The sequence below is a fragment of the Schistocerca nitens genome, chromosome 4, assembly GCF_023898315.1.
Source record: "Schistocerca nitens isolate TAMUIC-IGC-003100 chromosome 4, iqSchNite1.1, whole genome shotgun sequence".
Taxonomy (NCBI): domain Eukaryota; kingdom Metazoa; phylum Arthropoda; class Insecta; order Orthoptera; family Acrididae; genus Schistocerca; species Schistocerca nitens.
The window spans coordinates 109,939,884-109,952,843 of record NC_064617.1 but is presented as its reverse complement, the minus strand read 5'-3'; the positions used below and the strand labels follow the sequence as shown (position 1 = coordinate 109,952,843).

The following is a 12,960-nucleotide window of genomic DNA, read 5'->3' as shown; positions in this document are numbered from 1 at the left end:
ATATACCATATCTGATTATAAAAATATGCTGAGATAATCAGTGAACCATCAAATTATCTTACAAATTTATTTACTTATTTATTTATTTGTTCTTCCCTACTTGTATCTTTCCAGATTAAGCATAAAAATTACAAAAAAGTTGTGAAGTGGTGGCAAATTACAAACCAGTTTCTCTACCATTGATCTTTTCAAAAATAGTTGATTTTTTATGAAACATCTTCAGATTTTTTACATAAACACAACATGTTAATAGAAGCCCAACATGGATTCAGAAGGAATCACTTGGCTGAAACAGCTGTGTCTTCTTTTCTACATGAAACATTGCAGGCAACATATAGGCACAGTCACATTTTGAGCATATTTCTATATTCATCAAAGGCTTCTGATCTCATCAGGCACAGTAAGCTTCTCAGGAAAATGAATTTAAGTATTAGGGGAGCAGTATATAACTGGATTAAACTCAACCTCATCAAGGAAAACAGTTTATTGAGGTAACACATGAAGAAAGAGATAAAATTAAAACCAACCAATGAGATCTATCAACAATGAAACATGGTGTTCCCCGAGGACCCTTATTGGAGCTAATCTTGTTTTTATTGTGTGTAAACAACTTAAACATGAACAATGGTAATGATAAAATATACACATATGCAGATGACATGAGCATCTTAATAATGGGAAATGTGAAAGAAATATTAGAAGAAAACATTAAAGCCATCATGGTGAACATAACAGATTACTTTGAGGCAAACAACTTGTTTATGAACTTGAAAAAAATTCATTTACCACACAGAATAGGACCAACTAACCCCCTTATTGAAATAAATAGCCAATCAATTATGAAAAGAGAGAGTACAAAATTTCTAGGCTTATGGATACAACAGAACATGAAATGGGATTCACATATAGATCAAATGTATAGAAAATGAAGCAAGACTTGCTTCATTATAAGAAGACTAAGGAACTGCACCTCATAATAAGCTCGGAAGTATATATTTTGTTTGTGCTCACTCAATACTGAAATATGGGATAGTATTTTTAGAAAACTATGTAAAAAGTCAGCAATCTTAAGTGCAGAAAAAGATAATTAGATTAATGTTAGAAGCACATCAAAGGACATAATGCAGAGAATTATTTAGAGAAAATAAAATTCTCCCACTTCCCTGCATGTACATATTATAAAATGTAATTAACATGAAATAAGCTGAACGGTAGTGATTTTTGTACCTCTCATACTGAATCTATGCACAGATATTATACAAGACAAACAAATTCGTACATATTCAGCAGACAGAATTGGCATTATTCCGAAAAGGGCTTACTCCATCCTAGCATCAAAGTGTATAATGCTTTATCAAGACACATAAAAATCATAAAAAACAATAAATTCATATCATCAGTAAAAGATTACTTGGCTGAGAACAGCTTGTATTCTCTGATGGAGCAGCTAATAAAACAAGACTGCACCATCTTTTGTTGCTATATTTGTAACCTAAATAATATGATATTATTTCTGGTGCTATACAAAATGTTTGTAGTGCTTAAGGACTGCTCCAATGTCTACTGTAATACTGTACAACACTACATGTACAGAAACATTAAATATATAAAATGAATGCATGCAGATCGCTCAGAAGACTTCCTAATGTGTTAAATAAATGCAATAACATATAGCATTCAAATGACTATTTATCAATTGATTGAAGAAGTGCAGTGCTGATGTATCCACAAATTCCAGCATTGTAGGTAAGTGATTTTTGCCAACAGTACCACCCATCATGGTCATCTTTCAACTGCATTTTCAACACTAATTCCTCATGTCTACATCTACATCTATATTCTGCAAAGCACCATGAGGTGCACTACAGAGAGTACGTCCCATTGAGCCAGTTATTTGAGTTTCTTCTCTTCCATTCAGGTATGGAGCCTAGGAAGAATGATTGTTTGAATGCCTTTGTGTGTGCAGTAATCTTATCCTCATGATCCCTATGTGAGCAATATGTAGGGGGTTGTAGTATATCCCTAGATTAATCATTTAAAGCAGGTTCTTGAAGCTTTGTTAATAGACATTCTCTGGATAGGTTATATCTGTCTTCCAGAATCTGAGAGTTCAGTTCTTTCAGTATTTCTGTGACAGTCTCTCACAGATTAAACAAAACTGGCGACCATTCATGCTGCCCTTCTCTGTATGTGTTCAATATCAGTATCCTCTCTTAGTCATATGAAGGGCTTATTTCAATAGTGGTACAAGTCCACTTTTTAAAAAAAATGGAGTTATCCTCACGTACATACTCATTTTTAATTTATTTGTATTGTGGGATAGCTCCAGCTTCGCCCTGCTGCCAACAGAGAGCACTCCAATGCTGACGCATTAGAGAAACAAGCAGGAATTGAGTTCAGTAGTGGTACAAGACTGTGTGCTTTTGCGCATTGCAGCCTGTTGCCATTTCTTGTCAAAATGATGGATTCAGAAGCATTATCAAGTGACTGTGATACAATTGATGATCCAGATTTTCAAACGATTTCAGGTAAAAAGAATATACTTACTTTTCTCTCAGCATTATAGACATTTTGTTCCAAAAAAGGAATATGCAAGAATGGCCATGTTGACAATAACAATGGAAAATGAGGGTGTCCATCTTAATGTATTTCACATATACATATGTTTTCAATCATATGTTGCTGTATAAATCATAACTTGTGTTACTTTCTGTCTAGATACCAGTACCAATGACAGTGAAACTTCCAGTGAAAGTGGAAAAAATGACAAAACAGAAGACACTGTTACTGATGCCTATGCGAACGGCGCAGCTGCAAATATGCAGACAAAAAGGAAGCGTACTCGAAGCAAGAAGGGTGCAAGGAAAACGGACACATATGAAAAGTGTATTCGAAAGAAAAAAAGGAACACTGGGGAGCTAGAAGTCACAGCAACTGGTAAAATAAATCCTCCAAAACCATTTCACAATGTGGACTGCAGTTGTGCACGTAAATGTTTCAATAAAGTTTCAGAGGATGAGGAAGACGTTATTTGAAAATTTCTGGGCTATGGATGATATTAATCACCAAAATAGTTATCTGAATGGTTTATGCATGTATCATTCAGTTAACCGCCGACAGCCAACAGATGGCTCTGGTTCTCAGGAAAGCTGTATTTATGAATATCGATTACATGTGAATGGAAATTGTACAATAGTATGCAAGAAGTTTTTCTTGAATACTTTGGACATTTCTAATGGACAACTCTGTAGGCTTTTAACAAAAAGCAAGGAAGAAGGTACACCTCACTTTGATGGAAGGGGCAAACATCAGAACAAATTCTCTGTACCGGAAGGTCTGATCAATGATGTAAAGGAACACATCAAAAGCTTTCCAGTTTATGGGAGCCATTATGCAAGGAAGGATAATCCCCACAAAAGATTTTTAAATCCTGAGCTGTGTGTGGCCAAAATGTATAATTTGTACAAAGATAAATCCATATCTCAGAATAAAGAAATTGTGGGGAGCACATCTATCAAAAAATCTTTAACAAAGACTTTAACCTGTCATTTCGACCAACAAGAAAGGACACTTGTCCTTTTTGTGACAAACTGAGCTATGAAATGGATGCTGCTACCAATGCAGAAGAAAAAAGAAAGCTTCAAACTGGAAAGAAGCTTCACCTTAGGAGGGCTGAAGCTTCAAGAACAGCAATGGCTACAGACACAGCATGTAGTGAAGAGGCAGATTCTCAGGTGTTCGTGTTTACCTTTGACCTGCAAAAAGCAATTGCATTTCCTAAACTGACAACATCAATATCATACTACAAAAGAAACATATAAAGGTATAATTTTGGTTGCCACAATTTAACTGAAGGCAAAATCCATATGTATTTTTGGGATGAAACATCTGGATCGAAGGGGTTCACAGGAAATTGGTACCTGTTTATTGAAACATATCGAAAAGTGTGTCACTTCTCAAAAACAGGTAGTTGCATGTACTGACACATGTGATGGGCAAAACAGGAACATAAACATTGTCCCAACACTAATGGAAGTGACACATAACAGGTTTATGTACAATGTTCAATTTAATTTATTTCAATAGTGGTAAAGCTCCATTAGCTCCACTTTTCTGCCTATAATGCTGCTGAAATTAATGATCCAAACAAATAGAAAGAAAGGTTCATATCCACCAACAAGCCATATACTTGAATATTTCTGGTATCTCAACTGCAGATTTTTCAGTGCTCATTTAACTTTAGGACTTTGTATCTCAGAATGAGCAAAAATGGACTTGTACCACTATTGAAATAAGCCCTTCAAATTTGGCATGGGTCTCACACACTTGAGCAATATTGCAGAACTGGTCACACAAGTGATTTGTAAGTGATCTCTTTTGTAGCTAGTAAGCTCATAGGATATGATGTAGTTATACACCTTCAAATTCTGCCACTTCCTTCACAGCAAATCTTTTGGTGCCCCCAAAGACAGTCAGTCCATGTGCTACTCCATTACATCACCTTGTGATCTGTGTTATACACAGAAAATGAAAGAGGTTGAACACTCTAGGCGCTAATCTACACTCACACATAGACAGTCAGTATTGTACATCAATCTCTCTCGTCTGTAGACATCTAGAGCTACTGTTAATATTAACATGCCAGTTGATAATTTCTGGATTAGTGAACACTACATTTCATTCAGTAAGATACCTTTTTTATAAGATAGTATTATGATTGACATAAACCAGGAAGGAAAGTCAAAGAAGTAATATAGGATGAAGTCAGCAACAGAAGATATAAGACGAATGAAAGGACAGTTCTGAACCTGTGAACTTGTAAAGAAAATAGTTCATAATTCTGAGACAGATGTGTAGTGCAGTCACAACTGTAACTGACATTATTACCAGGTGTCATGTTTTATTATTGCAGGTAAAAAGAGGAATGACAAGTACTTATTGCAAAGGGAATGTAGTGTTGATCATATCTCCTTTTCATTTGTTGAAGTAGCATGGTATAAAATAAAATAAAAGTTCTGAACAGGCCAGGGATGAAGCTGTTAATATTCATAGATAAGATAGAAAGAAACTAAATAAACAAAAAATTTAAATTCTAACTGAATTTGATTTAGAGTCAGTCAAAAATAAAGCACTTGTAATGGACAAAAGATATAAAAGCATCATACTAGGGATCAGACTGAGAAAAATAGAACACAAACGAGTAGATTTTGTTGCACAAATCATGTTAACTAAAATAAGCTAATCAAGTTTGGAACAGCATAAATTACAACAATAAACTTCAAAATTGTTCTGAAGCAAGGAAGTACACCACAAATGATAAAGACAAATGCCAGCCATTGATGTGGGACAGAGAAAATTTCTTAAATTACACACTTGATACAAAGTATAAGTATGTAAAACATGGCACCTGTATTTAAAATTTGATATTTCTGAATAAAGGTAAAAGTTAAGGAGATATCCAAATTACAAACTATGCAATTTTACAACAAACTTTGGGAGAAGGTGATAAAAAATAAATTGTGGAGGGCATACAGGAAAGAATTGCCCAAGCAAATAAAATTAAAAAAGCAATTTACAGTCATATTATTTTAAATTAAGTAATAAAGTTTAATGTTCTTTGCAAGGAAAGTGATGAGTGAATGAATTAATATGAGGAGATAGTGGGTAACAATGAACACTGTCTCAGAGTTTCCCCCAAAAATGAATAGTATCTCAACTGCTTTAAGAGAATCTGTTTTGTGAAACCTCTGTTCCACAAATATATTCACACTACTGTTTTTATGCACATACATATGGATGTGGTTGTGTGTGAATCAAGTAGATGGTATGAATGAAGTGTACATAGCAATAATAGAGGTCTTCTTAACTAGAAAGTGAAAGATTAAACCAATAGAGGTGGGAAAAGTCCATAATACAAAAGAAATTGGTCTTAAAGTTCAATAAAAATAGAAATTTGTAGCATAGTATAAGCAATCCACATACCAAAAATTAGTCCAAGACACAGCAATATATTTTCTTAACTCAGATTCTGTACAGAAAATATATGACATTCTCACAACAGCTTTTCATAATGCATCTATTCTCTAAATGGACAACATCTCAAGAGCAACAGGTTTCGAAGTTAATTAAAACCTATATTTTCCATTATAACATTCAGGAAATAATCAGTAGTTAGCAACATTAGAACAGCAAAAAGTACTCACACATATGTGCAGTGCACAACATGTGCCACAACCAATAGCAAACACAACTCCAACACCTGCACTGCCGAGCGACAGTGCCCTGCCATTGCACACGACACAGTGCTCTGGGAGCAGTCGTGATGCAGAATGACGGGCCTGGAGACTGGCTTGTTGGCTGTGGCAGGCTGGCTTACAGGAAGGTGCTATCACTCAGCTTATCAGCACCAAGTGGTCTGCTGCCAGACCACCTGGGGCTCCGGATGTGGTGAGATGTTGTGCTCAAATCTGCACTTGCATATCTCACTCCATTGCCTGCTGGATACTTCTGTGTGGCCCTTAAATGCCTCACCTCTAAATACATTGAATATAGTTCAATAATTCTTCTGATGCTTATTGCTCTTTACAGTCATATTGCTGGTAACAGAACATGGAATAATGAAGTTACAACTTATTTCACCACTGGGACTGATATTAATGTGTGTTGCAAGTGGAGAATTAATTTTTCATAAAATGGAGATGTCAATAGTTACCCTAATATGGAACAAGTGATTCAACTGCCTCATTCATCCTTTCATTTGTCTTGTTCTCCAGACCCTATAATCAAGGAGAATGAGTGAGGATGTACGTAGCAAAAGACAACCAGGGGACACTATCTTAACAATAAAATATTGCAATATTAGTATATACTTGTGCTTACAAAGCTAAATTTACCACAACAAATTCAGAAGAAAAGTTGATACACTGACAGATGAAATAGCTATTGTTTATCATTTACTGCTAGCTTAATATTTACATGAATATATTGATATTTTTCAAAGAATATTCGTTATATGTATATATTACTATAAAAAACTTGAATATGGATGTCACTGCCATTTGTTATGTAGCTATTAGGAATCAGTTACTCTTGAATCTGGGTAATTAGATAAATTTGGATTACAGCCAGGCTCAGACAACAGCACCCAGACCGTACTGGGGACCATTACTGAGAAGATACTGACTGCGCAGCCATGCATCTCTCTTGTGGCCACTCTAAATGGCAGTCAAATGTCATCTTGTGTGCCTACTGGCTGGCCATACACAGATATAACAAAGTCTACAGTGCTGACTGGATACAACTTTAATCTCTACCTGGCTGTCATCTTTTGGATACTTTCAGGCTTGTGATAGTGGTGCACAAATTTCAAAGCAAAAATAACAGAGGCAGGCTTGCTAAAAGCAAAATCAGAAAATATATTTGAGTTTCTCCATGTCAATCTGGTTATTTTCAAAAGAGTCCATGTTGAAGTGTGTACTTTGTTTGGCATGCCTTTTAAAGTGGCATTGAGAATTTAACACTTATATTATAATTCTATGGAGATAAGCTATTCTAAAATTTTTGAAAACTCCTTGACAGCACCAACAACAGCAAGAAAAGCACTAGCAACAGTAACAGTAGCAATGTTGAGGGCAAATGTAGCTCTTATACATCTCCATCTATATGACTGCACTGCAGTTCATAGTTAAATGCCTGACAGAGTCACCTTCAAACTATTTCTCTACCATTTCACACCCAAACAGCTTATGGGAAAAAGAAACACTTAAATCTTTCCATGGAAGCTCTGGTTTCTCTTATTTTATTACAATGACCTTTTCTCACTATGTAAGTGGTAACCAACAAAATATTTTTGCAGTTGGAGGAGAAAGTGGATGGTTAAAATTTCCTGAAAAGATCCTGATGCAATGAAAAATGTGATTGCCACCCAAACTCACTTATCACACCCATGACTCTCTCCTATTTTGCAATAATACAAAACAAGCTGTGTTCTTTGAACTTTTTTGATGTCCTCTTGTTAGTGTAAATCTCAGCAACATCACATCCAGGCCCATCAGTCTTTTCTTGAGAAGATACCATAATTTGTTTTTCAACCCTACAGGTTAACATGCAGATGCAGATACTCTATCCTGGCTGTCCATGGACACAGATCTGACTTTTAATTCACAAAAGGCTGCACAGATGACTCAGATTACGGAGCAGTTACCTACTGAAGCAGTTTGTGTTGCATGGCCTGAGAGGCAGGGCACTCCCACTGCTTCCACCTAGTATATTCTGCATTTTGTTCAACAAATTTGATCCGAATAGTGAGGTCTAACTGAAAACCCCATACTTATTGCTCACTTTTACAGTGGCTGGTGATAATTAAAGAGATACTTATTCTGAGTAGCAACCAGAGCATTGTATGGTCATTGCTTCACCCCTAGAGGTATGTGTATTTATGTTACTGCAACATGTCTACCAGTGAAAAGTCTGCTTGTGATTGTATATTAGCTCACTATGTCATTTCATATGGACTCTCTGCAATGACTCTTGATCATCATTTCTTGAATATGTGCAGGCTTTTGGTAGTGTGCAGTTGATAACCATAAGGGCTCAGACTTGTGTTTGAATATGCTTATGGTTTTCCTGCCATTCATGAAGATTTTGTATTCATATGTGTACTCTCCCTTGTGTTGAAAAATGGCATTTGGCCATTTATTACAGTATGGTTTTAATTTTCTTCTGACTGTAACAGAAAGGCAATGCTCCACATTCTGGTCCAGATGCACCAATTGGGAATGATCAGTTGCTGTATCTTATTCTGCCAGTGGTGTCATTTGGATGCAGTATGGTGGGGCACGGGGTCAGTACCCTGCTCTCTCAGCTGTTCTCAACTTTCTAGGCCTTGGAGTGCTACTCCTCACTGAAGAAGTTCGACATCTGGCATCGCAAGGCTGAGTGCATCAAATTCCAATCCTCCTCCCAAGGAAAAATCCCTGGTAGTACCATAAATTAAGCCTGGGGCCCCAGCATAGCAGCCAGACATGTTGACTACTGAGGTACACAGGCAGACCTGAATGTGTGAGGTTTCCCAGTATGTAACTTTATGTCTGAGGGGGAGCTTACTCAAGACCTCTGTACCAGAAACTAAAACGCAACACTGAATCCTATACAAGCAGGCTAAGTTTGCATGAATGGTAGTTTTATTATTATAATGGATATTCCAGGAGAGACACAAAAACCAAAAATGATAAAAAAAAGAGGCAGCAATTTCTTTGAAGATGAATCATGTGAGCTACATTATGACCCCTAAAACATCAAAAAAATCTTACTACGACTCACTCAAAATACCTGTTTTTGGATCATTTAAATGTGCCATCTATCATTTATTGATATTATTCTTATCCATTACTTTTTAAAAGAATTTTTGTGTCTTCAATTGTATTGTAGTGCATTAGTAACTAATTTTTGTTGTTAGAAACAAATAGCATTCGTGAGTAAATCCAGTGGGGAGCATGTGTAAAAACTGCAAGATCTCTAAAGATACATGTGAAAGATTTGTCTTGGCTGTGCCATACATGTACAGACAAACAAATGAGTATGATTTCAGAAAAATTGGAGGATTTGTTTAAGAGAAAGGGCTTCACAAATTGAGCAAGTGAGTAATACATTGGTTCACCTCTAGCTCTTATGCAAGCAGGTATTCAGCTTGGCATTGCTTGATAGAGTTGTTGGATATCCTCCTAAGGGATATCATGCCAAATTATGTCCAATTCGGCATTAGACTGTCAAAATCTTGAGCTGGTTGTATGGCTCTACCCCGAATGCTCCAAACATTTTCAGTCAGGGAGAGATCTGGTGACCTTGCTGGCCAAGGTATGGTTTGACAAGCATGAAGACAAGCAATAGAAACTCTTGCCATGTGTGGGAGGGCATTGTATTGCTGAAATATAAGCCCAGGATGGCTTGCCATGAAGGGCAACAAAATGGGGAGTGGAATATCATCGACACACCACTGCGCTGTAAGGGTACTGAGGATGACAGACAAAGATGTCATTGCTACAAAAGGAAATGGCACTCCAGACCATCACTCCTGGTTGTTGGACCATATTGCAGCAACAGCCAGCTTGATATACCACATCTGTCTGGGGCATCTCTGGACATGTCTTTGCTGGTCATCAGTTCGAAGTGGGACTCATCACTGAAGACATTCTGCTTCAGTCAATGTCACTCCAGGCTGAAGACATGTCTGCAGACATCCTGAACAGTGGTGGAATGTCAACCTGACTGTCACCTGCCATACGACCTGATGACCATGGCTGATGGTCTGGAGTGGCATTTATTTTCATAGCAGCATCTGTTTGGTTGTAATCCATGGCATACTTACAGCACAGGCCTAGCTGAACCATGCACTATGCTACCATAGTCAAGTCATGTGTGGGCAAAGCTTCTATAGAGTATGTGCAAACTGGACTGAACTGGCCCTCACATTTGCATTTCAGGTCATGAAGCTGTGGCAGCCATGTTCATCTCTGATCAAAGCTGAGGCCCAAGAACCTCAATGAAGTCTTACAATCCAATATGGTTCTCCTAAGCCAGAGTTATGGGTAGCGAAAGGATTGACACAAACAATTAAAATCCATGCAAACAGTTTTTTCTGTGGAAGATTTAAAACCAATGGTATCAGCCCAATCATCCAGCCTATTAAAGGTCAGCTGTAGTTGACATGTAGTAGTTATTAGACAGGGGGTAGAGCAAAATACCACATTCTCATACACAAATATGGAATAATTGACTGGATTCCCTATTGTGGAAGAGATACTATTAATCGCTACAATATGAAAGGTAACATTCAGAACGCTACCCTGTGGAACACCATTCCACTGATGGAGTGGATCAGAGTATGTAGCAGAAACTTGATACTGGAAATCTCATTCACTGGGGAAGGACTGCAGCAGGATGGGGAGATACTCATGAAATCCCCATTAATATGGTTGACATATCCAGATAAAAAATAATACCAATAAACAGCTGATTGCATAGGAATGACTCTGGTATCACACCCTCCAACTGGAAGAGATTGTCAGGCTTCGACTGGTATTTCTGAAACCCAGATTAGTAATGGCTGACCAATCCCTTCATTTTGAAAGTCCACACTAGTCATTGATTTATCATCCACTCAAGGGCCTTTCCTATATATCTAGTGACCACAACCCTCCTGCAGCTATCCGAGCATAGCCCAGCCTCCACTGACTTCAGAAGTTGTATCAGAATCACCACCCACCACAGATCTGGATAAAGGCCTTCAGTCCATATTTGACTGAAGAGGCAAAAGAGGAGAAAGGGCAGTTATATGGTTCCCAGTTGCCAGACAAAAAAGCTAGTCTCTATTTCTTCCTCTTGTTCCTCATGCTGATGGAATTGATAATTTATGTAATAGATGGACACGAAATATTGTTTTGCCAACATCCATGCTATTTTCTCTGGATGCTGTTTGGATGACATCATCATTTAATTTGGCAGATATTGGACCTGAACCTTTATTTCCTTCCGAACTGGCTCCCGTACCTTCATTGGTGGTATGGAACAGTTAATGAATGTTAACAATTCTTTCCACACATCTAATTTCTCTCCTTGATGATTCACCCAGCATTACCCCCTGCTTGCCCAAAGATTGCGAGATTGTCTCCACTTGGTCTATATAATGCAACATACCTGTCCCTAACTGCTAACCAACTTTCATTGTTCCACCAAGAGATGACCTTTCTTCTAGTGTAGCTGGAAGGTGTAGAAATGGAGGAATCAGCTGCATGGTACAACACATTCATCATGTGGTACGCCCACTCCCGAGTTTTGATACAGTGTTGGAATACTGCAGTTGACTGTATAGTGGCTGGTTTGTCCTGCCAAACATCTTCTTAGGTGGCCTTTTTTCAGACATCATAGTCACAGCTAGGTGAAGTCAGATGGGAAAGTGGTTACTGGAGTGTAAATTGTTGGGCACTTCCCACATAATGATATCTGCAAGGGCAGCAGTGCATAGGGAGAAATATATATCGGAGAATGACCCAGTGGCCATGAAGAAATGCATCATTTCCCCAGTGTTGAGTATGCAGATGTCCTCTGACACTAGCACACTGAACTCACATTTGGGAGGACGACGGTTCAATCCCACATCCGGCCATCCTGATTAGGGTTTCCTGTGATTTCCCTAAATAGTTCCAGGCAAATGCCGCAATGGTTCCTTTGAAAGGGCATGGCCGACTTCCTGCCCCATCCTTCCCTAACCCAATGAGACTGATGACCTAATTGCCTGGTCTCCTCCCCCAAAAACAACCACCCCTCTGACACTAGCAGCCTGTCAATTACCCAACTCCAAGGATAGATGGTAGAAGTGCCCCAGAGCTCATGCTGTGCATTGAGATAACCAAGTAACAAGAAGGGGTGGGGAGCTGTTACATGATATCAGTAAGTAATGTGTCATCAGGATGTTGCTGCAGTGGGATGCACACAGAGCATACTGTGAGGTGAGATAGCTCATACAAGGGTAATTCAGTTATTATCTGCAATTTAGTTATATTTTTGTTTATTTAGGTAGTACTGTCATTTTACGTTGATGATGCATGCTTTGTTTATTTGTTGTTGTATCTTTGCAATTTTCAAGCTGATAGGTTAGTTTCATTATCCCTGACATCTGCTGTTAATCATGGCTGCTTCACTGTCTATTTGCACCAAAGAAGAGCAGCATTCAGTGATCCGTTGTTTGTGGCTGGAAGGCATATTAGGGGCTGAAATTCATCAAAGACTTTTGGTACAGTACAGGAACAGTGTCTTGCCACAACGGAGTGTCTATGAATGGATTGAAAAATTCAGAAATGGTCGCACAAGCGTTATGCACAATGAAGAAGCCAGATAACCGTATACCGCCACAAATGAAGAAGCCATTGAGCGTTCATGTGAAATGATTCTCTTAGAGAGATG

At 37.9% G+C, this 12,960-nt stretch overlaps 1 protein-coding gene across 1 annotated transcript in view; it reads right to left on the bottom strand.

Moving 5' to 3' along the window:
- The window catches only part of LOC126251888 (hemocytin), a 541,167-nt gene extending 534,841 nt beyond the window's left edge, over positions 1–6,326 (bottom strand). Inside the window, exon 1 of the mRNA XM_049952591.1 lies at positions 6,204–6,326. Coding sequence (XP_049808548.1) covers positions 6,204–6,289 — 86 coding nt within the window. The 5' untranslated portion in view covers positions 6,290–6,326. The remainder of the gene's footprint in view (positions 1–6,203) is intronic.
- Positions 6,327–12,960: the final 6,634 nt, after the last annotated feature.